This window comes from Molossus molossus, unplaced genomic scaffold (assembly GCF_014108415.1).
Source record: "Molossus molossus isolate mMolMol1 unplaced genomic scaffold, mMolMol1.p scaffold_m16_p_20, whole genome shotgun sequence".
NCBI lineage: Eukaryota > Metazoa > Chordata > Mammalia > Chiroptera > Molossidae > Molossus > Molossus molossus.
In genome coordinates this window covers 36,520,115-36,547,503 of record NW_023425356.1, presented here as the reverse complement: position 1 = coordinate 36,547,503, position 27,389 = coordinate 36,520,115, and the positions used below count along the sequence as shown (strand labels likewise).

At 35.3% G+C, this 27,389-nt stretch overlaps 1 protein-coding gene and 1 long non-coding RNA gene across 5 annotated transcripts in view; both read right to left on the bottom strand.

The window, feature by feature from the left end:
• Window positions 1-1,394: 1,394 nt before the first annotated feature.
• RCOR3 (REST corepressor 3) overlaps window positions 1,395-27,389 on the bottom strand; it is a 52,936-nt gene continuing 26,941 nt past the window's right edge. For 2 of the 4 annotated variants that reach the window (XM_036272175.1, XM_036272174.1), the window contains exons 8-12: window positions 22,414-22,632; window positions 20,786-20,863; window positions 13,618-13,675; window positions 4,844-5,085; window positions 1,395-4,374 (exon numbers count right to left, since the gene is read on the bottom strand). In XM_036272175.1, coding sequence (XP_036128068.1) covers window positions 4,030-4,374; window positions 4,844-5,085; window positions 13,618-13,675; window positions 20,786-20,863; window positions 22,414-22,632 — 942 coding nt within the window. In that variant the 3' untranslated portion in view covers window positions 1,395-4,029. The remainder of the gene's footprint in view (window positions 4,375-4,843; window positions 5,086-13,617; window positions 13,676-20,785; window positions 20,864-22,413; window positions 22,633-27,389) is intronic. The other 2 variants (XM_036272177.1, XM_036272176.1) reach the window with 2 other exon arrangements.
• LOC118637078 lies at window positions 23,329-25,968 on the bottom strand. The gene is made up of 3 exons (XR_004960874.1): window positions 25,566-25,968; window positions 24,955-25,014; window positions 23,329-23,450 (listed from the first exon to the last, which is right to left on the bottom strand). It is a non-coding gene; the product is annotated as an uncharacterized LOC118637078 (long non-coding RNA).

Below are 27,389 nucleotides of genomic sequence, written 5' to 3'. Positions count from 1 at the left end.
CAAATTCTGCCGATTAAAACTGTTCTGGGCAGTAAGCTAGACACCTCAAGAGACATTTTGTGTTGTGGTATATCAGGATCTTCTTGATACCTTATCTGTTTAAATGATTCAATAACCCAGAATAACAATTTAACTTTTCTTCAAAAAAAAAAACAAAAACAGAAAAAACACAGAGAAATATCAAGCATTCTGGGAGATTTACCTTGATGCTGTTTACATGTGAAGACTGCTCCTAGACCTCTCCACTTTGTTACATCTTTTTGTTAGAGACTCTGCTCACTCCAATTCCACCTTCAGGATTCTCATTCCCTTATCTACTGACAATAGTTTGCTTTAAATCTGGTAATAATTTGCAAATATCTTACTCCAACACTAATTTCTGATCTTGTTTCTCCCTTAAGTATACAGGACTTCTGAGAAAGAAAAAAAAAAGACAAATAAGGCCATACAGCCTTTTAGACACAAACTCATGCATCCAGCATCATTTTTAATGTTTTACTCCCAAACTCAATTGTTACTAAAATTTATTGCTGCAAAATATTCCTTCACTAAGGCAGTTCAAGTTGTGGTAAAGATTTAAGTTGGGCCCTGGCCGGTTTGGCTCAGCGGTTAGAGCGTCCGCCTGCGGTCCAGAGAAACCCGGGTTCGGTTCCCACTAAGGGCATGTACCTTGGTTGCAGTTTGTCCCCGGCCCTGGTTGGGGCCTGTGGGTGGCAGCCACTCCATGTGTCCCTTTCACATTGATGTTTCCCTCTCTCTCTCTCTTCCTATCTCTCCCTCCCACTCTATCTGTACAAAAAATGGAAAAATGTCCTCGAGTGAAGATAAAAAAAAAAAAAAAGATTTAAGTTGGGAGGAGTTACATGTGACCTATTTTTCCTGAGAAAGCTGTTTATGTATTCCCATAATGCTGTCAGAAAATGAGGTAGTTTCTTACAAACTTTTTATAATATACATGGTTCCTCCATCTTCATTCTTGGATTCTTTCTGTATTCACTCAATACCTTATGAATGATGATCTATAACAGATGTCTAAATTAAAACAAAAACTAACATACATGTTTCTTTTTCTTACATTTCCTGTAATCAGAATGTATTCATCATTCATTTTGGGCAAGCACAAAGAGAAAGATCCTGTTTTGAGTTCTAAGTCAGATTATTATTCTCTTTGAGGAGACCCCGTTAAATGATCAGATAAGACCCCAGGGTTAAGTGATCAGAAATTATTAACATTTATGGGCAGCATATCCTTTTGATAGCAGGAATAGTAAAATAATACCACATATTTAATAACTAAATTTGGTACTGTAACCAAAGTATTTGCAACATTCTTAATATTTTTGAAAATAACTTTTTTTTGCTTGTTCCCTATACCTATTCCTATTAAGACAGAATTTTACATTTTTTCATCTTTGTTTTACATTATATTTTACTCAATTGTAGGATTAAGAAAAAATTTTGATCATAACTTATCTTTATCTCTATCCACAGTACACTGGAATTAAATTATGGAAAAATATTTTTTTATTAATATTACCAGATGCATCAACAGTGTGATTTTTAGTTATGTAATGAAAAAATACTTGCGTGATTTTTCAAAAATGATAACCTTTAAATAACATGGTCATTAAAATATTTCTAGGTTTTGCTTTTTTTTATAAAAATCAATATTTAGAATTTCACAGTGAAGAGGTACTAAATTCCTCATACAACATGAAATTATATAAAAATAGAAGACATAGACATCTTTAACTCTTTAATCCTTTGATTAAGCAGCAAGCATATCACTCTTCCAGGCCAAACACTGCTTAAACAAAAAAGAAAAATAATGACGTGCAAAATATTTACAAAATATGCAAAGCACACAATAAAGACATCTCACTATATACATGTGTCATATTACTAATGAAGCTAAGATTTTTCTACTGTGTGCTCTAGTGTACGTAAATCAAATCAAATCACAGCACATCCCTCAGATACAGCACTTTGGCCCGTGGCTGGGACAGAACAGATTTTAAATGAATCACAATATACTTAACAGCTGGACAGATGCTGGTGCTGACCAACTTGACTAACATATGCCACATACTGCATACTGAAGGCCTACTGACAAGAGACAAGACAATAAAAGCTGTAGAGTATGCACATATGCAAGACAATCTAAGTACTTTAGGCTTTAGATATTTTCTGTCCCCCATGGCTCTTAAAAAAAAAGTATAAATTCTTGAATATTAAGTATTTTAAATTAGATTTTATCTGGTTACAATCCAGGGGCAGGAACTATTTAAGATAATCCCATGAGAATGACAGACACATCCTGGAAAAAGTTTTAGATTATGCCAGGACTTAAAATTCTTAATAGAAAGAAGTGGTCTAAATGCCCAAATTAAAACTAATAAATGGACTTAAGTTTATAGTTCTTCAAGGCTTTAGAGCCAATGGTAGGGACTATTTTCCCAATAATTTGGGAATATATGATCTCTCAAAACATAAATTAGGCCCTTGGATGTTGACCATTTTGTGAAGTAGTTCTAAATGTGATAAGAATGTGAATGTGCAAACATTTAGCCCTAAGTTCCACTAGTACAGCAATCTGAGTAATCTGTCCCTTTGCACAAGTCATGATTCCAATATGAAATCATTGTATCAAAAATAGTGACACATTGTTGAAATACTATCACTTGTAAAATATTCTTTATAGGTGCTTAATGATTATGTGTTGAATTAAGAAGACTTGAAATGTTTTTTGTTTCTTTATAAAAAGGGGTCCCAGCATTTTAACAGCACAATTGTGACAATATACTGATACATCTTTAGATAACACAGAACAAATTCTTCAATTTATTTTATAAAATAATGTTGATGATTTAACCCTAAACCAAACCCAGCCATACAGGTTGACTGTAACAAATACACAAATGTATCCAAATAGTACAATAGAGATTTATCAAGAAACCATCATTTATATTAAATGCAGATCATATGAATAAGTATGAGGGCACTTTTAAGTTCAGAACCTAAACACAAAAAGGGTATTGTAATGAATGCTTCCATTTCCACTATCCACATAACTGACAAAATATAATTCTCTTCTAAAGTCCCCAGATGTAGGCAACTACTAGTTAAAAGCAGACAGCATTTAGAAACATTAAAAAAAAAAAAAAAAAATCAAAATTAACTTCATTTTCAAGGAACTTAATAAAGACATTGTACTTGAACAATTATGTCCTCATTCGTATGTAAATTATTATTCTGATCCTCTTATTACTGACAGATGACATGTCAATGACCTTTAAGCAAGGACTTTGCACTAGGACCCTAAGCTCTATTTTAAATGGTTAGTAGGTTCAGTACATTCTTTGTGGTTTCATATAATTGCTTTGCAATTAATTAAATTGCTTTCTTGGAAAGGAATATATTAACATTCCTTTAGAAAAAAAAAAAAGCAAGATTTTTTTTTTTTTTTTTTAAAAAGGGATATGCAGCTATAATTTCTTAAATATGCATTAAATGAACATAAGCCAAAATCTGAAATGCAGGCTATTTATTCTGGCACTCCTAACATAGGAAATGCTAAAATTAAATTAAAGAAAAATGTCAAACATCCTTATCTTAAGAAGCTTAAGGAGTTTTCACAATTCCTAAGTCAATATTCCTGTACTAAAGAGACTTGACTATGAAGAGGCAGGAATATAAAGAAATCTCAATAAAATAAATACAGTAAAAACAAAACAAAAACCCTTGGTATACGGAATACTTATAATCTCTTTTTTTTTTTTCCTTTTATGAGAGCATGTTACTGAACATATACTCTAGAAAGGAGCCTAACTGTAGGCTTTTTCTTATATAACATCTCAGTTGTGTGAACTAAAAAATTTTCTTAGACGTCCACTATGCTAGCCCATTGCCACAGAACTAGTTTGCAGCCTCAGTATGTAGAAAGGATTAGTCTTTCCCCTTTGCATTGGTCAGATGAGCATTGGTATAATGGTGGGGTGAAAAGTTACTGCAACTCTGTCCAACTTAATTTTAGTGCAGTGAGGACTGTGACTCTGTCTGAATTCCGATAAGTGATGGTGGCTGCTGACCACCAGCCGTGGACAACACTGGTCTCGGGTTTAGACGGGGTGGCATAGAATTAGCAGGGCGAATGAGAGGTGGCGGAGGCTGATTTAACGTTGGCCGGGGCTGGATGAACCGAGCCTGCTGCTGGAGTGGAGGAGGCTGCCGGTGAAGAGCAGGGGCAGCCGGCAGTGTTGGACGAAGAAGTGGTGGAGGCTGGTTCAGAGTGGCAATGGGGGCTGTTGGTGTTGGAGTGGAGGATGGGGCAGGAGGTGATGGACCCAGAGTCCGAGGAGCCTGTGGGGTCTGTGCCTAGAGGTGAGGAAACAAAAATACATGTATGAGATGACAGTTCCTAAGGAACTTAATACAATATAGTTTGGGCTGTCACAGGAAAAATAAAACAAATCAAAACAAAACAAAAACATAACACCAGTATTTTTTGGAAGCACAAGCTTCTTTTATTTTAAACAAAACAAAACAAAAAACCAAAACCCGAAAAAGCAACGAAGCTACCAAACAGGCATCTTTATTAGTAAACAGCTTAACACTAGAAATAAAAATAAGACGATGAAAGAACAATACACTCTCCATTCTTCTAGGATCAGAACTTAGCATGTCATTATGACTTAAGAGTCACGAGAGATGCACCACTGAGTAAGTGTATTGTCAGCCTTTCATGCTCATTTTGCTAGTCCTCTGAGAAATTAACCTTACAGAACACCACACAAAATAGGGATTCCTCGGCTCATATTAGCTCAAATTCCATACACAAACACACCTCCTCTTCTTCATCAGTGCTCTTCCCTGATGGCACATTAGAAGCACTTTTTGTCTCCTCCCCTAAAGTAGAAGCATCACCATTAGAAGCCTGGGTTCCTTGTTCTGCTTCCCACTCCTGCAATACCTCCTCTAAGTTAAACCGACGCCTGTAGTTTACAAAGAAGTTCTTCACTTGGCCAACAGTCTTGTTGCCAATTACATCTGCAATAGCTTGAAAATCTTTACCATATTTGCGGACACCTGGAAGGCAAAGTAAATAATACACCTGGTGAAGGATCAATAAGGAGAGCTGTGTGTACTATACATCATGCACACACAAAAGATACCAGCAATGAAAATCCTTTCTGATAAACTCTGCTCATTTCTCAGTTCTGAGATAGAGGCTAAGATATCAGGGTCCCAGATGAAAACACTCAATTATGTCATTTCATCGAGCCAGCTACTTGCCTTCAACTGAACGATCAGAAACTTACCATTTTTTACATACTCAGTTATTTTCTCCAATCCTCTCTTGAACTCTCAAATACAGTCCATTTATTGTAAAGCATTGAATTCTTTGTTCCATCCTCAATTCCACATTCATTTATTTCCCTAGTAGCCAGTCACCTAAATTTGAGCAACACCGTTTGTAAACAAAACAGGATGGAAATGAGCCATCTCTTTTATCCCCTCAATGGACTGAGGGAGTAGTCTTAGGGTTCCCCCACTAAGAAAAGCATTATAATTTTGGTCTTAACACCAACTTCGGTATGATTACTTGCTATCTCACAGGGTACCAAAAAGTAGAAATGCAGTAAGAATTAAAAAGCAAGGGAATCATCATAATCTGATTAACGAAAACAGGGAAGGTATTTTTCAGTTAGCTGGATCTCAACCCATCTCTCAGTTCCGAAGACCGCGTATGAGGAGGCCTCAGAGTTCGAGTGCAGCAGTGGCTGTGCCGAGCACAGGTGCTTCGCATCACTGCCTTCGACTCAAGGACTGCACATTCAGTTCTTTGAGAACCTAACTTTTCATTGTGGAAATTTTATTAGCTTATATTATGAAGGATAATATTTGATTTATGAACTTGAGATAGTCAATTCTGCTACAGAATAAAATAGTGACTATATAATCAGAAGGATAATAATTGTTCTTAAAGGAATTCTAAGAAGTTCACTGACCTCTAGAAAGTGATGCACTTAGCTCAAAATATAAACGTTGTCAAAAATTTTGATTTTACAATTTGATAACTGCTTTTTAAAGTCCCAGAAAACAATAACTCATAAATCACAGAGATGAGAACGAAGAAGAAAATACTGATGCGTATGATATCAAGTCTGTAAGCAGCCAGAAATAAGGGGATTGAAATAAACTTAACGTATACAATCACAGATGAGAGAATAATATAAAGATATGTTACTACCTCAGCAGAAATGCTAGATATATTCTTACTGATACCTATTGATATTACTCAATTAAAGCACCATCATGATAACATCATTTTTGTTTTTAAATTCTACCCTTATTTTATATTGAGAACTTGGGAATAAGTATTTCTTGCCATATTCAACTAACTAGGCTTGACTCTTAGAGCATTTGGAGGGAAGTCTGATATTATTAAACTATAACCATTTCCCATTTTTAATATAGTTTTGGGTATGTAAACTATGCTCATTTGCTCCATTCTCAAAGGGACCGGACAGACAAGATATGCGTGACAATATAATAAGTGATACTCACTGTTTATAATATTTAAGCAATGTAAGTTAATTTATATTCTCTTAAAATCCATAAGCTAATTTCCAGTTTGGATTTCATACTAAGTATAAATTCTAATGGTGACTAGGTTCCACTAAGGGCTTATCTGGCAATAAAAATTCAAGGTTATTTTATATTAGGAATTATTGCTATATACTTAAGTACTTCTCTACTATATATACTTTGGAAAACAGAAACTCGTTTGAGATCACTGCACTGAAAATAACTACAAATTAGAAATCAAACATAGTGTTCTATCAGTATCCTAATTTTCATAAAATGTATTTAATTTACATTCTAGAAATAACCAAACCTACTCAATTAATGAAAACCTTAAACAAATCTGGGACTAGGTCTTCTGTATTCCTAACAAGAAACCACATTAACACAAACTCTGACTCCAAGTCTGAAGATATTACAACCCTCAGAACACCTATTTGCTTAGCAAAAATTATTCCAAAACCTACCATTAAGTTGTTTCCACATAGATCCCTTTATATAACTGTCCCTGCTTCTTCTGACTCTATTCATCTTCCACTTTATTTTCTCTTGCTCAATGGACTTTACCTTCTCCCAATATTGTTGCATTTACAGAATTACAGATCACCAAACCAAAGCTACTTCCTATACCTTTAGTTTTCCCAGATACTTTGGATGTCAAGAACTTTTCCCAAGTCACCTAGGTGTGTTATTATTAACTCATGTATGATAATAGTCTTACATAAATTGCTTTGCAAAATTTTAAGGCTCAGACCACACTGCAGACTTCTGTAGTCTAGCTAAGGACCCCAATCATGTCCTGAGAACAAATGGGCCCAGATATTAATGCCCTCAGTCTGTAGGACGCCTGCATGGGGTCTGGGCATAAGCTAGAGTTCCTTGGCAGCCTCCTCACCTGTCTGCCCCAGCATGTTGTGACAAATTTCATAATTTGCTCTATTGGCCATAATATGAAAGGTTGGGAAGTATGATGCTATGCAATACACATCAGCAGCAGCATCACTACAATGCTGAGTATGTACACAGGAAGTGCTCAGGAAATAGGATGAACTTTTCTTCCCTGTGAGGCTTCATTCTGGTTTCCTCCCCAAATCACGAGTCATACATGGTTGCCTTCCTTATCACCTTCACACTCCTAAAACACAGCTCAACAGCATATTTTAGCTATAAGGTGGAATTCTTATGTTCTATACAGGGGCTGACAAACTCTAGGAAAACACCAATTAAAGACTTAGTGGATCTGCTCCTTTAGGAAAATCCCCAGCTAGTTTTCTGGAGGACAAATTAGCATGAGTAGCAATGCTGAGCAAGCAACTTTAACAAATATGACATCAGAGTCCCTTCAGTTCCAATTTGTACCTGGGGGAAAATGATCCATTCTTTTTTCACAGTTTATAATAAGGCTACCTGACTGTTTTATCAGCAAGGAAATTAAATACAGTGCTTAAATCTCTCTCTCTCCCTGAAGATGTAAAAGGCTTGGGTCCATCTGAACCATGGTTTTAAATAAAACTTCTCACCTTTAGGGCAAAAGGCCAGGTTTCAAAAGTTAGCAAAATAAAACTTTAGAGAACCTGGAAGAGGTAAATTATAAATTTCTCAGGAAGAGAAAAAAAAATTATTCCAGTCAAATTTCTAAACTACATTTGAAAGTTAAAATGAAACAACTTGGCTTTGTATCTGGCAGATGATACCTTATAATCCTTAATATATACTTTTAAAGTTTTGTCTTGGGAATTAACATAAAAATAAAACTCATAAAAATAAAACTATATATCATTATATTTCATAAAAGCCCATGTTTTCCAATTAATATTCTATATTATCCAATAGAAAAAAAAATTCATTTCATGTTTCGAGCTTTGCCTAGTAAGATTCAGGAGCATCTGTGATATGATGTTTCCCAACTCTGGATATGGAATTATAGACTCTTTTTTCTTATATACAAAGGATATCATAAACCTGTCTAAGGAATACTTAAAAAAAAAAGTTATTTTTAAAATTTGATTTTGGACTACAAAGAAAAAAGCAGCTAAAACATTATAGTGGCAAGCTGCTTCTAAGTTGTAAAATTTGGGGGGATTATTTTTCCCTGCTTCTTATAGCCAAATTTCTTAAAGTGAGCATGTACTTAGTATAATTAGGAAATCTTAATTTTAAAAATATATTATCTTGAAATAAAAACACAGTAACATCTAGAAACTGCAAAGGTGTGGTTCTTTCCTATCAATAAGAGATTTTTAAACTCAAACTATTTGACAACATGCATTACTTTCTTCTATCTTCTATAAATCCCTTTAAGAATCTGGGTTAAAAAAGGGGAAAAAATAACAATTGCAGTGATTGGTGTATCTAGGCCAGTGTTAAAAGTTAAAATCATATTCTCTCTTCCAATGTCTAGCCATTCCCTTCCTCCATAGTTGTAAGTTAAATTCCATCATAAAAATGCTCAGAATTTTGAATCATTAATGATATGAAGCAAGTGCATCAGAGGGCTAACATTTATACTTTTGGATCTCCACTCTTATGATATCTGTTATCATAGAAGAAACACATGGCTCTAAAGCACATGGCTGCCTCTTAGATGGAAAGGTAAGAATCTCCTATATCCACTTCCGTTTGCTCATTCATGTACTAGATTACAATCCTTATGTCTTAACCCCCCGCCCCTTTAAGAAATAATTCTAGCTTTTTAAAAAAGTATGAGATAAGCCCTGGCTGGTTTCACTCAGCGGTTAGAGCACTGGCCCACAGACTGGAGAGTCCGGGGTTTGGTTCCTGCTAAGGGCACATACTTCGGTTGCAGTTTGTCCTTGGCTCCAGTTGGGGTCGTATGGGTGGCAACCAGTCCATGTTTCTCTCTCTTTCTCTTCCCCCCTCTCCCCTTCCTGCTCTATCTGAAGATAAATGTAAAAATGTCCTTGGGTGAAGATAAAAAATAAAAAGTATGAGATAAAATTAGAAAGAAGGTAAGTTCTAGATTTGCAACTTCATTTCTTCTAAAACAAAATAAATGTATGAACTATGGGGAAAGAAGGTAACATTTAACTGTAAGCATAACTCCCTTGAATATAGTTCTGTTATTTCTTATTTTATATGAGAACACAAAATAAAAGCTAACTAAAAATTAAAATTGACATCTTTATAAAATTGGAAAAAATTGTTTGTCCTAAAATAGCACAAATATTTTAGTTGGGGAGCATATTTTATTTTTAGCACTAATGACTACAAAATAAATGTTGCACATTTAAGAGGAGATCTAAAATAAAATTGGCAAATATTGTACACTATGCTTCTGCCCCTATGTACTTTAAAGAGCAAATGTTTTGTACTATCATTTAAATATATTATTTTTAACACAGCTAACAATTGTTCCCTTTTACATGGGGGAAAAAAAACCCACCTAGAATCTATTTCCTTTCTTAATTCTTACTAAATAAGAAATGTTTATCATATGAATATCAAAATTATTTTAGGATAATTTCTAAAAGCACTACAGACTACAGAGATGTTTATATGGCAAATTACACCATTAACACAAACCTGTGAAGACTATAATTACTTTCACTGTTAACTAATTTGTTATAATAGAAAATTTAGACACTTAAGTCTGAAACAGTTTACAGAAATTGTAGAAACAGCATTCCTAGTAAGTATTTTAAGAGGATTAAACAGCATCTATGAAATCCCACTTGGGGACTCCTGAAAAATGTTATTAAAGTTATAACATAGCTTGAACTGAAACTGAATTTAATAAAGTGACAGATTACACAGGATAAACAGACATTCCTATTTGGTCTGAGCATGACTTTTCCCCCTTCTAAATGAGGGAGAAAAAAGGGAACATGATTTATTATTTATTTGAATATTATTAAATATATATATATATATTTATTTAAATCCTCACCCAAGGCTATTTTTCCATTTATCTTCATATAGAGTGGGGGGTGGGGAAGAAAAAGAGAGAAACATTGATGTGAGAGAGCCACATCCACTGGTTGCCTCCCGCAAGACCCTGACCAGGGCTGGTCCGCCAAGGTACATACCCTTGACCAGAATCAAACCCACAACTCTTTGATCTGAGGGCTGACGCTCTAACAGCTGAGCCAAACCAGCTCAGGGAATATTTCTTTATTTAAATATTTTTTATTTAAATCGTTAGTATTAACAACAATATGTATGAGTGATGGCAAATAAAATGGGAAATATATATTCGGGCTCTAAAAAATTATCTTAATATATTTATTTGGCTTTAAAAGAGTTACAATAAAAGTTATAAATCTTGTCCTGGCCGGTTTGGCTAACTGGTTGGAGCATCGGCCCTCAGACCAAAGGGTCACAGGTTTGATTCCCCGCCAAGGGCACGTACCTGGGTTGCGGGTCCAATCCCTTGCCCTGGTTGGGAGGCAACCAATTGATGTGTCTCTCTCACATCGCTGTTTCTCTCTCTCTCTCTCTCTCCCCCCCTCCCTCCCTTCCACTCTATGTGAAAAAAAAAAAAAAAATTCAATGGAAAAATATCCTCGGGTGAAGATTAAAAAAAAAAGTCATAAATCTCACTAGTGGCACTAGAGTCAGTATTTCTCTCTCCTGGTCACTGTAATTGTCAACTATGAGCAAGATAAAATAAAGCATTTAACAAATGAGTGTCAAATCAGAATATCTATGTAAAATGTCATAAATATAAAGTGCTACATAAATTAAAACATGTTACTATCAAAACATAATTACTTTGCTAAACTGAAATGGCCATAAGAATAACATCATATAAAGGTTTATCATCAATAAATATTAAAAAGAAAAAGACAAAAAAAGAAAACCAATTGCCTGCTAAGATAAGTATTTCTTGATAACAAACCATACATGTTAAAATAAAAACTGCAATTATGTGCCTAAACCGCACTGAGACTCAGATACAGGTGACATTACTATATAATTATTTTGTTTATAAGACATACTTGTGAGCATTATATAAATGTGTGGGTAGATGAGGCAAAAATGACACTTTTTAATTCTCCCTCAAATAACTATTTTGGACACCAATAGCTTTATATTGTTTTATTTTATGTAACAACAAAAAAGTGAAAACAAAAATTCCACACAAAAAGTCAAATAAATAAAAAGAAATACATTAACATTTTAAGAAAGCACTTTAGAAATCCCCAAAACATGCATATTTCTGTATAAACTGCTGCACTAGTGTAATTTATTTAAGGTTATTTTTTAGATGTGTGTAAGAATACTGAATATAGCTCAGTAGAGGAAACATTTGACTCTATCTATAAATGTTCCACTCTTTAATATTTATAAGCTGAGATAATTATCATATATGTAGCTCACACTATATATGTAAATCTTACAATTGTCCCTTCCCTGGAATGCAGCTTTGCATAATATCCAATCCAGCCATAAGCTTCAGTGGACTCTACCACTTAAAGTAGTGTTATAAGAATGGTATCAAATCCTGAGTGCTGTATAGAGAAACATTAGCCTAGATTTTCCTAGATGATTCTCTTCAGAAAATCCCTTCACTGGGATAATTTCTTACACTAGAGTATAGGATTAATATACTAATCTTTAAGCAACCGAATACTGGAAACCAGGATTAAATTTTATAGGCTACAGACTGTGATGGAGGGAAACAGGCCTTCCGTCAATAAAAGCAATGCTACTCAAATAACTGTGTTAGAGCTATAAGTCATAGTTAAAGGAATTAGAAGAAGCTATTAAAATACTAATGTTTTTATCAAAAATTTAAATTGCCCAGCTTGTAACTTTAAAACAGCTATTACTGAACAGTATAAACTGATTAAACTTTGTTCTGATTCATTCAGAAACTTAGTTCTGCAATTACAGAGGTGCTCAGAGCATGGCCAGTACCGTCCTGCCACAGGATCGAGTATTTTGACTTGTGAAATGACTGCTGGGCTTTAGAGACCAAAGAGAAGGCTGGCACCATCCTGGGGGCGTTCTCCTGTGACGTTTTCAAATCACACTGCTGAGTAATTCTCATTCACTCCAAACTGCAGAACCATCTAGCAATTAATCTGTAATTACATTATTCTCACATCTGAATGGTGCTTGTATAGCATTTTTTGGTAAATAAGTTCTCTATGTTTGAATACTTGGAAATATTTTTAAAGGCATACTTATATGTTTCGCTGGGGCCCAATTCTCTTACAGTAGTTAATGTGGACAGAAGGGCTATTAGTGCTCAACAAGAGGGCTCAATCAGGAAGGAACAAATTGTAGACCAAACTTAAAATTACACAATCTGTCCTGCAGATAGTTTATTTTGAAGGGAGAAAAATATCTACAACATTGAATAAAAAATATACAATTTGCCCTTTTGAAGTAATTCAAACATGAGAAAATGCAAGTTTATAATGCTTCCAATTTGCCCAAGCATTTCTCATACAAAAAAATGTTCTGCCATATAATTCAACAAAGCATTGTTATCGTGTATTAAAAATGCTGAATGTATATTTTTTGATGTATCTCTTAAGTCTCTCTTTTGTAATAGCTACATATTTTTAGTCAGGTTTCTAAGCATTCAGTGGCACATCTCTTGAGTAAGTTACAGTACACTGAAAGTTAAGCACACCATTAATATTTTCAATACCTGACATCTATGAAATAGAGAAACACTATTATACAGAGAAAACAGAAACACATACTAGTTTATTCAAGCTTTTAACCATGAGTCATCAATGACGGATATGGTAGGAATGAACCCCACTGCAGGAACGCCAAAGCAGAGGCAGAGAGACCATATGACTTGTGCAAGCTTGTCATCACCACCACTATTTTAGTTCTGAGAATGAGTTATGCACTGATCAGGACTCGAAATGCACAGAGGCTCAGTATGTCACATCCACAAGGACAAAACAGAATTCCTGGTCACCAGGCCTTTGTGGTGAACAGAGAGCCCTTTTTCAATCCATTTCTAATGGCAGGGAAGAACTACGGTAGTCACCTTTCATGAGAAGTTAAATAATTATTAACAACAAGAACTGCTTATCTTTAATATACCTTGCACTGCTAGAAGCTGCTCCTCTGTGGTCCAACGGGCATTAATTTTCTGATTTGACTACAAAATTAAAGAAAAGTTTCCTAATGAGGATATGAAGACAGACATTTTTCCAAAGTGCTTATTTACTTTTTTTAACTTTTCACCAAATCACAGACATCAGATTACTAAAACTCTGATTTTGGAAGGTACCATTTTTATAAGGATTTAAAAATATATTCCAAGTTACCTTTTACCCATACAAAAAGATAATGAAAGGGAAATACACCAATTTGGGAGAGTGAACAGCATTCACATTTATACTCCAGTCAGAGATACCAAAACTGAGAAAATCTATTAATTATCCATTTTCCAACTACAATGTTCCTATCACCCACTGCACGTGTTAATTGTAGCCTTGTTTTAAACATTTAAGAAACTTTGTTTTTTTTAAAATAGGATCTGTAACTCTAAGATTTCTTCTCTTCACATTTAGATTATACTACCTATCCTTGCCCCACCAAAAATAGTGTTGTATAAATTAACACTCTAAATTAACACAGAACTATATAGATCAGGCTTAAGTCCTAAAATATTTCTTTAAATTTCTGAAGCAGAAAGTGACCTATATAAGAATATTTCTCCCCCAAGGCCTCCCACATTCCTCCCAATTATTATTTTTTTTAAATCCTATGGCAATATTACAATATTAAACACCTGATCAAATTTCAATAGTGTATACCCACTGACAGTAATCAAGGACCTTGGAAGTAAATGGATGAACAGAAATAAGGACACCAGCCTACAGAGGTTTGCAGTAGAAAATGCCCAGGTAAAGTGGCCTTGTGTGATTCACGGGCATGATGGGCAAAACAGAAAGAAAGGCTTCCTTTGAGAAGGGGTGTCAGGTCTTATCTTACTATGGTCTTAGTAGCAGGAGTTTCTATAGAGCAGACATTCTGAGTAATATCAACTTACTCACCAGGAGTGAAGAGGTATAGGTAAGCATTCAGAAGAATGAATAAAACAAACATTCAAAATTAAAAAAAATTATTAGAGAGGAAAGAAAAAGTAAAACAGAACTTAGAGTAAGGAAGGGAAAAACCTAAAAGAGAAAGCACTGAATTCAGATGATGAGACTAAAACATGCAGCAAGGCAGGCCAGGCAGACAGTGGGTAATCCTCAAGGTTATGATACTAGCGATGAGGCAAAAGAACAATAGTAAAAAGGTAAGAGAAAAAGAGGACATACAGAAACAGTAATATAAAAAAGGAGAACCAGGGCTAAAAAAGTGAAAAGAAATGATGAAAAAGATGATAGAGGAAAAACCAGAACAATGGAGTAGAACCTAATATTTAAGTTAACACCCAGGCAAACTGAAGTTACTTTGGCTGTGAAAGGTAGACAGAAGAGGTCTTTGGTACCCAAGGATAATTCATACTAGAACCTATTTAAAACAGGCCCATATATTTCAAAGTAAATGGTTAAAAAAAATAAAGGGTTGATTGCAATTTAATGTGAAATACGAAACTAAAAGTTATAAAAATTAGTTCATTAAAACAATAATAATGACCTTACTTTTATGTTTCACTTGAGGGGGACTGGGGCATATCTTCTCTGACTATACAATGATATAACATCCCCCAGCTTCGAAATTCATAACATGAGCACAGAATGGGTCATCTTTATTTTGAACACTTCAACAATTTTCTCAAGAGCCTCTCAATTTTTGGTAATGAAATTATTCTTTTTTGAAATGCTTATCTATGTCATCATCCTTTTTTCTTCTATTGTTAATTTTGTTAGATACCCATCTAACAATGTTGCAAGTGATTAAAGCCATTCTCTTGTATTTCATAGACTTCATGAAGTTTTGCATCTTTTGCATGATTTACAATTTCATTTCGTTCTGTTCTGCATTTGCACTGTATTAGCGAGAGAATGACGGAGCAAAATGTTGATATGATGGATGGAATAGATAACAGCTAGAGTTAACTGGAAAAGGTGGTGAGCAAAGCCCAATTCTATAATTACAGTTTATTAGTGACTATTTATTTGTTTGGCAACTTTTGCTTCTCCATGCATCCCGCAGATCAATGAACGTTTGGATACTGAGGATCTCCTGTAATAATACTACACTGCAAACTGTTCTGAAGATTAAATTTAGAATACAAGTAAAACATACATAAAGATATATTTAGAATATATGTAAAAAAACATTTAGCACAGTGCCTGAGCAAACCAAGTTTGAAACTGATCAATGGTTTGTTAAACCTGAAAGGCAGAAAGAAACTGGAGGAAAAGGTATCATTAATGAAAAGGAAACAAAAAATGAAAGAGAAATAATGTGCACTATAAAATTTTATTTCCAGCATACAAGCAAATCAGGAGATGAGATGAACACAAATAACTATTATTAACACATTTTTGACCGCTCACGAGTTAACTCGTGTTTTCCTGCTCAAACATTGCGGACCGCGCATGAGTTAACTCGGGTTTGCACTTGCATTAGCTATTTTAGTTTTTGAAACTCAGGGTAACATAGAATTATTGTATTTGACTCTTCGCCCTGAGGGTCGAAGTTCGAAAAACAGCACACTGTTCTATATTCTTGAAGTAGCTAGGGAATGGATATCTGCTGGTTCAAATGAGTGCAGCTCAGAGCCTAACGTGCAGTTTGCCCCAAAACATGTGATCCCTGGCGTATGTCTTAAGAGATTTCTATGCGGTACGCAATGTGTTAAAATAGAAAAGCACAGAGTATATTGGGGGATTCAAAGATGAGAGAAAATGTCACAATGAATGGAAATAGAAAAAAAGGAAAGTTGGAAGGGCTGGAGATTGAAATGGGTTTAAAAACAGAAATTTCTGAAAGGCAGCTAACAAAAGGGAACAACAGGATTTGTGTCAGGAAGAAGTGATAACAAGTAAGCCTAGAAAGTTGGTGGTATTTAATTCAACTAAAATATGGTAAGGGCTACTTTTGGAAGGGCAGTAAATATCAAGGTTGATGAATTCACACTAAATTTAATAAGCAATATTTGGGAGGGGGGAGCAGCAGGAGAGGGGTAGGACTTTAACCAGAAAAAGACTGACCCCAGAAAGCAGGGAGAAGGGTGATGCTGTTTAAGGACTTAAATGCTGATCTGGGAGATGTGGGAAGGCAAGGCTAAGATGATGAATACAATGAAAATAAGGGATTAGACAGGACATCCTGGTGGAGTTCAGGTTCCACTTGAGGCGAACAGTCTATGTGAGACAAAATGGGAGCAGTGGAAGAGGGGCCAGACTGAAGGAGAAAAAAGGTCAAAATTTTTAAATACATAGGATTCCTTAAAGTTACTGATTTTTTACATTCTTTTAAACCCAAGAACTTCGGAAGAGATTTCTTCAACTTAAGAAAAGGACAAGTAGACTCTATCTAGGAATCCAAAACTGTGTGGTAGTTGTGGTTAGCCGGAGGGTACCACTGAGAACATTCTACAGCAAACCCCAGTCTGAAACACCATTGTTTTAAAACTAATAAAATATTAATATAAAATAAAACAACCCAATACAGGGGTGGGAAGAAGTAGGTTTACAGTTGTGAGTAGGCAAAACACAGTTTAGTCTTGTATCAGCATCTTCACTGCATTCTTTTCCTGCTAAATTAATTTGTCCTTTTCTCTTTCCTACTTTTGTCATACATCTCTGAGTGAGAGGAGTTAGAAAAGGTCACCAAGTCAAACCTTCCACCCAATGCCAAAAATTCCATCCAACATCCATAATGAAAGAATGTCACCAACCCATTCATAAAAACATCCAGAGATGGGGAAATTTCTACCTTCAAAAAGCACCCCTTTATCAGTTTCTTGCTTCCTTGCTTCATTAATTCCCTTGCCCCCACCTATCTACCTCCACCCAAAACAAATCAAAACATAACCAAACATGCCACCACTCCCAACACTCTCACATACTTTCAAGGAGATACGCTAATTTCTACTTTGCAATGTTCTTTGGATTTATCACTTGCTCTCCATTTCTACAATTAAAACCTGGCCCTACCTGGTGCCCCTTGACCATTTACTTTATCACTCAGATGCAGATGCAAATTTCTAAATTATCCTGTATAACCCTGACAGGGTAACTTCCCCAAAATTTAAAATTTTCATTACATCCTTCCTATATTGAAGAAACTATAGGGTATTTCCATTTGTCTTAGTTTAAAAGGCAGAGTTCTCTTCCTAGGTCTCACTAAGACTTTTATATTCTGGCCCTTGCCCACTGATCTCTGTCATAAAGAAGTCCCTGTTCAACTCTACTTGTTAACTTCTCTCTCATACATGATGCTCATTGGTCCTCTGAATCCAAGTTTGCCTTCCTTAGTAAATACACTAATTGAAAAAAGATTGATTTATTCTTCCACTGAGCTCTCAATAGTAATTAGCACAATAATGGGCACATAGTAAGTGTTCAGGGAATACTCTGTTGACTGGTTTTTAAAAATGCTTTTATTTTCTTCCACTGGATTTATATTTTGAATGTACTGCTCAACACCAAACCACTGTTCATATAATTCCCTATGCCTGCCCTTTTTGTATGTTCAAACATCCTACTGATCCTTCAAACCTCAGCTGAAACATCCCCCTCTGGGAAGCATTCCCTGATGACCCTAGGCAGAATGAACACTGCCCACTTGTTTTCCTGTAACACTTTGCTTATACGTCTATCATATAGCTTTAATCAGTTTCTCTTATAATATCTAGACTGCAAGTTTTTTTTAAAAGCAGATGGAAAAATTACTCTCTCACTCATTTTCATGTGCTCCCCCTTTCCCAACCACACACTTCCCACAGTGCCTAATACAGTGCCTTACATGAAATAAGCGATCAATATATATTTATCGAAGCACGGACTTTCTTCATCAAAATTTTCCCTAAATGAAAGTAACAAATACAACCAAATGAGTAAGTAAAACATCTCAGTAACTGTTTACTTCCAGCTGAGTTACGTCATTTAGTAGCCTATTGTTCCAAAAGTTAGTGAAATTCTTTAGGTTAGAAATTCTTTAGGTCAGGTATTACCTAACCTACAGGTAAGGGTATAATTTACATGCTTTTTCAAGGTCTTCACTATGACTGTTAATCTAGTATTTTGAAATATGTGTATCTATTCAGTTCACTCTCCTCTGAAAAACAATAGGAATAATATGATAAATATATGTTGGACATTTCCTAGATGATCAAACATGTATGTATTTTCAAGTCATATCAGTTCAATAAATCAACCTCAAAGTAATATTCAAACTTCAATATATAAATTGTAGAGAGTTAAAATTATGGTTGTTTCATTTTGATTTACTTTTATAATAAGCCAAAAAATGTAATAAATGTTCAATAAATGTATTTAAATGGGAGAATCTATTATATGATTTTGCTGTTATATGAAAACATCCAAAAGCAGCAGCATGATATTAATCTAGGACTCCAATTGGACTATAACAAATCTGAAATATAGCCAGAGGTCCACTATTTTTTAAACATGTGACCTTGATCAAATCAGTTAACCTCCCTGAGGCCTAGTTTCCTCATGTAAAATAACAGTATTCGCTTCATCTACTTTGAATTTCTGTGAGTATCAAATGGGGTAGCATATAGGAAAGTTATAAGTACTATTACATTTCCATGTCTTACTTTATAAAATGTTAATGAGTGAGACTATCCTGGAACTTCCCTAAAAAATTTGAGCTTAGAATTATCACTTCCTTGAAAATTTGGTAGACTTTTCCCGTAAAATTGTTTGGGCCTGGTGTTTTCCTCTGAGAAAAATGTTAATTTTTCTCTCCTTTTATTTAATGATTATAAATTATTCAGGTTTTCCTTCTTTTAAAGATAATTTGGTAAGACATTATTTTTCTAGAAATTTCCAAGTTTTGTTTAAATTTTCAAACATATTGGCATAAAGTTCTTCATGGCATCCCATAATGTGTTCAATACCTGCTGTATATTTAAATTTAATTATTGTTGTATTTTAAAATTATAGGCATTTTATGTTTTTTGCTTTTATGCATTTTAATGTATAAATATGAAATGAAAATAATTTCATAATTTCAATACAAAATTATTTTTGTTGCAATAATATAAAAAGTATAATAGTGTAATTCTTGGTATTACACTGTCTTTAAATAAATATCACCAGAATGATCGTCTACCTGTGGGTTTGAAATGATTAGTCTAGGTATATTTCATTCTTTTCCATTCCCTAATCCTGAAGGAGATTATTCAAAACAAACAAAAACAACTTTCTTCAAGACTCTGTCTTCTGAAGGACTAGACTGAGGAAGATGGCACAGGGCGCATCAGCTCTGAAGCTCTGCTGTTCCGCCTCGCCCCTAGCCCTTCACACATCCTTCCTTTGTAGCTATTTCCACCAACCTGTGGTTTGGGGGTGGGCAATGTCCCACTAGGAACAAATAAACTTACTTGATTATTACATAAATAGAAAGGCAAGTCAAGGATATGAAGCATATCATTAAGAGTCTTAAAAAAAGAGAAAAAGATTTTATAATAGAAGCTTTGCAAAAAGACTTGATTGGACCTTATGGGCATTTAATGCCTATAATTATCACAAATATCAACATTATTAAGTTTCAGTTGAAATAAAAGTAAGATTTGAGAAAATAGTCAATCTACAGCTTTTTTTAGATTTTATATTCTCAGGGATATAAGTACAAGAATGTAAGTTTGCATACTAAAATCCTAACTGGAAATCTGAGCCAAAAGACAAATATCTTAAATTAAAATTAAAATTCGTTACAATGAGCTCTGAATTTGGTAATCTTTTTCTTGCTATGTTACCAATTCACACAAGCAGAACAGGGTTTTGAGCAAACACTGCTGTAGACTCAGAAATGTACTAGCTTGCTTATCAATGACCTAGTTTCACAGGTAGTGGGCCTACTTGTATAGCTTTATTTCCTAATTACTTTGCTTGACAGGAATTGCTAAAGGCAGAAAGGAAAGAAATGATTTAACTTAAATCATTAGCCAGGTCTCAAAAGACTATCTAAATGACAAAAAAAGACATACAAATTATTCATATTATAAAACATTAAACTTTCAAAGTATTAACAATACATGTGACCAAAATAGTAGCTGAACAAAGAACAAGGTTTCATTATACTTAGTCACATATAGTCTTCAATAACGTACCTCAGGAGGTTTGAATTCTTCAATTCCCCCTTCCATTTTCTGTTTAAGTGCACTGTTTACTTGCTTAGCATTCTGAACCTTCAATAAAAATAACCCAGATTATAAATTAGAACACATACTTACGTGAATTTCTGAGTACTCAATAAATGAAGAGAATATGTAACAAAATGTTCTTAAATTTCATTTCAGGAGGATAGACACTTCTCACACTTTATCACACTTAGGGTGTAATATTCCACTCATTCAACTAATATATACATCAACTTATATACATATAATCTACCTAATAGATTAATAGACACAGTTCACAAATCATAGTATTTGACTATCTTTTAACAATGTCTCTTATAACCAAAAATAACTGATATATAGGAATTAAAATCCATCAATATTTTTCGTTACCATAATGTTTTGATCAAATAATAATTATTCCACTAAGAATAACAATGATGAGAGTGAATACTATTTATTAGGTGTTTTTTACGTTACACATCATTGTTGGTGCTCCATGTTACACTCTGAGCAAGGAGCATCAACAAAACAGTTATTGTCAGGCTAGAGGGATAGGGGCCTGCACAAGGGGAGCAGAGATAGGGTTTGATTTAAAAGAAATTTCAGAGATAAAACTCACATAACTTGGTTACCACTTGGTTTGTGTGTGTTGGGGCAGTGACACTGGCAAGGGATGAACCACAGATGATTCTGATGTTTCAACAGACAGCAAATAGAGAAAAAAATATTTGGGGGGGTTAGATGAAATATCTAGCAGGTAGCTGGAAATAAAGGTACAGAGCTTGGGAGAAAAGTCATAGCTTGAGGAGTAGATTCAGAAGTCACTGGCATACAGTGTAAGGTTGGTCGATATAGACCAAGAAAGTACAGACTTAGAAGAGTAACTAGACCTAAAAGATAAACAACAACAGAAACAAACAAACAAAAAAGGGAAAAGAAGACTGAGAAAGGCCAGAGACCTAGTAACGATCATTCACTGAGAACACTTATTATGTGGTAGGTACTGTTTTAGGTACTTATGATATATTATCTTGCTTAATTCCTCCCAACCATCACATTGTTACCCACATTTCAAGATGAGGAAACTGAAGTTGAGATGCTGAGCTGCTTCCCTAAGGACCATAGATGGTGTAACCAGGGTTAGAACGTAGGTTCACTGATTCTAGATCCTGACTCTTAACCACTACCTGATTATGGTGATGATACTTTTATAGTACTACTGTGCTACTGCTCCTGGTGATAATGATGATGATGAAGAGAGTAGCCACTACTCATTGAGCCTTTAAATGTGCTAAACACTGCTAAATAATCTGCCTGTATCATCTCAAATAATTCCCAATGGCCTGCAGGAAAAGTATAATTATCCTCAATTTCACAGATATAAAATTGAACCACAGAGAAATTCTATTATTTCCCAAGATCACAGAGCTAACGAGTAACAATGCTGGGACTCAGATCTAGAATAGACAGAGGCACCTTGTTTGAAACAAGGTAATTTTAAAGAATGAGCTTATGTAAATGGATCACTAAGAAAAATTGATAAAACTGAGTTTACTAAGGTAAAGTGGACAAGCAAACTGAACAGAATCATTAAAACTATGATTTTTATAAAATACCTGACGTTTTAAAGAGATCAACTCCATGTCCAGTTGCCTCAGGATGGTGTTGGCTGCATTGGGACTACAGGAAACAGCTACCACATCTTCCTGGGTTAAATACATGCCCTTAGGTGGACGACACTTAGAACGCTGAGAATGATGGCGGTGTTGTAAACTCTGATACTCTCTCCTCCCAAGTCCAATCTTGCTAGTTTGGACAGGTTGTTCAGTATTACCCTAGAAGAATAAAGATAGAATAACAGATTGTTTACTTTTTTTTTTTTTAATCCTCACCCGAGGACATTTTTCCATTTTTTTGTTCAGATAGAGTGGGAGGGAAAGAGAGGAAGAGAGAGGGAAATATTGACATGAAAGAGACACATCGAGTGGCTGCCACCCACACGCCCCAACCAGGGCCGGGGACAAACTACAACCGAGGTACGTGCCCTTAGCAGGAACCGAACCCAGGTCTCTCCGGGCCACAGGCTGATGCTCTAACCGCTGAGCCAAACCAGCCAGAGCCAGATTGTTTCATTTTTAACATGTATAAATTGAAAACTCTTTATTACTTGTAGAAGTATCTGCTGCAATATGTACATCTAGAAAAATACCTCGACCCAATTAGATATGTATGTGTATACACACACAGAGCTCATCAATTGAAGAAAAATAAGCATACAACATAATGTATTCTTGATTAATCCACTCAATAAAATGTTTGATTTCCATACCCAGAGGACTCTGAACAAAATAAAAACATAAGTTGGACTCTAAACTATTCCTGTTGGCTTCAAGAGGGGATATATTTTCCCTAAGCAAGATAGGGGGAAAAAAAGCTACTAATATTAAGTAAAACTTTTTAATAAGTAAGAAAAGGGACATACTAGGAATCTGAGAAGTGGCAGATTAGATAGCTGGTAAAAAAAGAGAGAGAGAGAGATAACTACTCATTCTCACTTTAGAGTTGTTGAAAGAGAAGTATGCCTCCAACTAAAGGTTTAAAAGGATACAGAATTACCTTAATCATGACATTTCTAAACTTTAAGTCTATTTATCTGTGAATAAAACGAATGTAAATTTGCATTTTTAGAAGACATTAATAAATTTCTAATGATGAAAATAAACTAAGTAGGGTTTCATTACCTGTAATATTCTTAGAATGTGATATAAAAATATAATGTTATTTTGTGCTTCTGAGACAGAAATACATTACAAACTATGCCCATTAGGTTAAAGGCTATTTCACAGAATAGATAATAATCCAATTTTTAGAAAAGGAACTCTGAGCAAATATTATAAAACAATTATATAATAAAGCATAATCCACTCTGTTGCTTAAAATCCAACTCAAAGCCACACATGGCAGACTTGATGTTCAGGGAAACTCCTAGTACAGCACTCCTAAAATTGCTGGATCAAGTTTTTTTTTTTTTTTTTTTTTTAAATCTTTTAAAATTCATTTGAGAGCTGTCAGAGAAGTGAGGCAATTCCTCAGAGACCAGAAATGCTGAGAAAGCAGGCATCCAGAGGATAAGCGAATATGCAGGAGCTGGCATTCACCTAGAGCCCAGGCTTCAGCGGACAGCAGGTACAGGGCACAGAGATAAAGCCACTCTGGAAGGGACTTCATCACTGTGCACAAAGAAAAAAATGCCCCTGCCCTGCAGAGGGAGAGAATGATTAAAGGGAGTCATGCCTACCTTATTGTTGGCCAAATGGAAAGAAACCAAAACATGTCTCCCCTGAGAATCCCTAACTACAGGCTAACATTCAAGTGGCTTTGAGGACTAAATTTTTATGACCTGACTAACCTAAAACACCCAAAATAAAGAATTTCAAGTGTCTCAAGATGGAAGGGCATTCAGACACTTAGCAGAAGCAAATGCAAACTGTCTCTAGAAAAACAGACTTTAAACCCAGGTCTCAAAATTTTTCTCATGTATATTTCAAGGAAAATGAGCTCACAACTACAAATTGTTATACAAGTCCTGTGAGAAACAGAGAAGCAAACAACAGAATTATACCTGTAACGCCTGCAGATATTAGCATTACTAAATAAAGATAACACAATAAATGTGTGGGACGTGTACAAAGGAATAAAAGGATTAGGCCATGACTGGTGGCTCAGCTGGTTAGAGCACTGTCCTGATACACCAAGGCTGCGGGTTCAATCTCCAGTCAGGGCACATATAAAAAAGCAACCAATGAATACATGAATAAGTGGAACAACAACTGGATAGTTCCCCGCCCTTCTTCCTGTCTCTAAAATCACTAAATTAAAACAAAAATAAAATTAGGGGAAAAAATAAAGAACCCTGGCCCGGTGGCTCAGTTGGTTTGAGTGTCAGCCTATATACCAAAAGGTCCTGGGTTTGATTTCTGGTCAGGGCACATAACTAGGTTGTGGGTTCAATCCCTGGTTGGGATGCATACAGGAGGCAACCAACTGATGTTTCTCTCTCTCCCTTTCTCCCTAAAAATCAATGAAAACATGTCCTCATGTGAGGATTCAAAAAAACAACAACAAAGTAAAGAACTGAAAATATGAAATATTCTTACAAGGAATGAGAGTCTATCAAAACTGACAAAACAGGTATGCAAAGGAACCAAACAGAACATCTAAAAATAAGACATCAGAAATAAATTAGAAACTCAATGGATGGTTATTCAGCAAATCAGACAGAACTAAAATTGTTCACTAAGAACAGGGGTGGGGAACATCTAGCCTGAGGGCTGTCTAAGGCTCGCAAAATCAGTATCAGCTAACATCGCACACTTCACCAAATTAGCCTGATCAAATATTGCAAGCTAATTTTTAAGTTGATAATTTTGTATGGACTGTGAATGGTGTTATAGATAACCAAATGGCCCTTGGCTATAAAGTACTTCTTTTAAGTGAAAAGGTTAAGATCTACAGTAAGAACAACTCTTCCATCCATGTAATTTTGAAAATAAAAATTCATGCTAGTTTTGCTGTCACACCTCAAACTGCAAAAGTTACATCCACCATGGGTGATAAGTATTTAGTTAAGATAGGAAAGGCATTCAATTTGTGGATGGAAGATAAATAGAAAACATGTTCCAACTGATGGTATGTCAAGCCAGAAAACACTGAACTTACATAAACACTCCAGCAGGATCCCTGAAAGCACTGACACTAAGCCACTTACTGAAAGGAAGGCAAGGTTACGCAGATTCAGGAATAGGTCTGGACTGAAAAATATAAGAATTACTGGAGATGTTGCGTACGCTGATGAAGAGCCGCTGCCACAGTTCCAACAGAGTTAACTTAGTTGATTAAGGAAAAAGGTATGTATGCATAGGAGAAAACATACTATATACAGGGTTCAGCACTATCCATGGTTTCAGGCACCTACTGGGCTGTTGGAACATATCCACTGTACCTTAGGGGAAGACTACTGTACCCTAAAACAGAATAATTCCACTCCAAACAATCATACGGTATTGTTAGTAAATAAATCCCACTGGCATTTTGGTGGAACAATCTGTGCTGTGCACTGCAGAAGAACTACATGCCAGTGGTACCCTTCAATCATTGTAACAGTGAAAATATCCTCGCTCTGGCCAGTTTGGCTCAGCAGTTAGAGCATCGGCCCGTGGACCCAAGAGTCCCAGGTTCAGTTCCCGCTAAGGGCACGTACCTCGGTTGCAGTTTGTCCCCGGCCCCAGTTGGGGTCATATGGGTGGCAACCAGTCAATGTGTCTCTCTCACATTGATGTTTCTCTCTCTTCCCCCTTCTCTCCCTCCTGCTCTATCTAAAGATAAATGCAAGAATGTCATTGAGTGAGGATTAAAAAAAAGAAATTATCCTCCCTCATTTCTAGATGCCCTTTACCCCTGGGGGCAATACTAAACCTACCTGAAAACCACTGTCCAATGGGCACTCATATATATGTATCCCAGATATGTTCTTATCAGTATTGCTCAAAGTAATAAAAAACTGGAAATGACATCCGACAGTAAGAGAACGAATGTGGCATGTACATACAATGGAACACTATAATATAGCAATAAAATGAATTGCAAAAACGTATTGGATAACAACAACAAAATATAGGTAGCTGAAGAATATATACAACATGATTCCATTTAAATAAAGTTTGAAATGAACAAAGCTAAATGAGAGTTGCTCAGATATACACATATGTGATAAAACCATTAAAATAAGAAAAGTGAATAACTGATAAATTTCAGGATAAGGTTCCCTTTTTAGGGTAGAGGTTCCCTCTGGAGAGAAGGGACAGAGGGTGCCATTAAGAAAACCCGCATAGGACTTGTGTTTCTTAAGTTTAGTAGATGGAAACATTGGTGTTTATTTTATTATTATACTTTACACTGTATACATTCTAAGGTATGTGCAGTTCACAATTTTTAAAAGGTAGCTATGTGCTAAAGGTAATATTATAGTATTATTCCCTGCCTGATGTCCTTATCATTTGTGAAAGAGCAGAGAAATGAATAAAGCTGCTGATATGCAGTGTCAGCCCTGGACCACAACCCTGCAGTATTCTTTTACTTTTTAATTTATTCTCCCTTCACGTTATTATTTGCTAATAGGATCATCTCAGACAAACAAAGATAAAATTTGTATGTATTCCACCTTGCATAGTTGGACAAAACAGTATTCCATATACATACACTTTCTTAATCTCTCAGATTTGTGTAATAATTATAATTTGACTGAATGCTTACTATGTACAAAGCCCTGTAGATAAGGCACAATTCTTGCTCTTTTTTTTTTGGTACATGCCCCTAGCGGGAACCAAACCCGGGACTCTGGTCCACAGGCTGATGCTCCAACAGCTGAGCCAAACCAGCCAGGGCTGATATTTAAATCTAAAAGAACTAACTATAGGACAAACTGCAGGGAACTTAAAAATTATCTTAAATGTAGTAATTAGACAAGTGGGGTGGGGTGAAGAAAGCCTAGCTAGAGAGTTTGTGTGTGTTTGTTTTATAGACAAAGCCATGG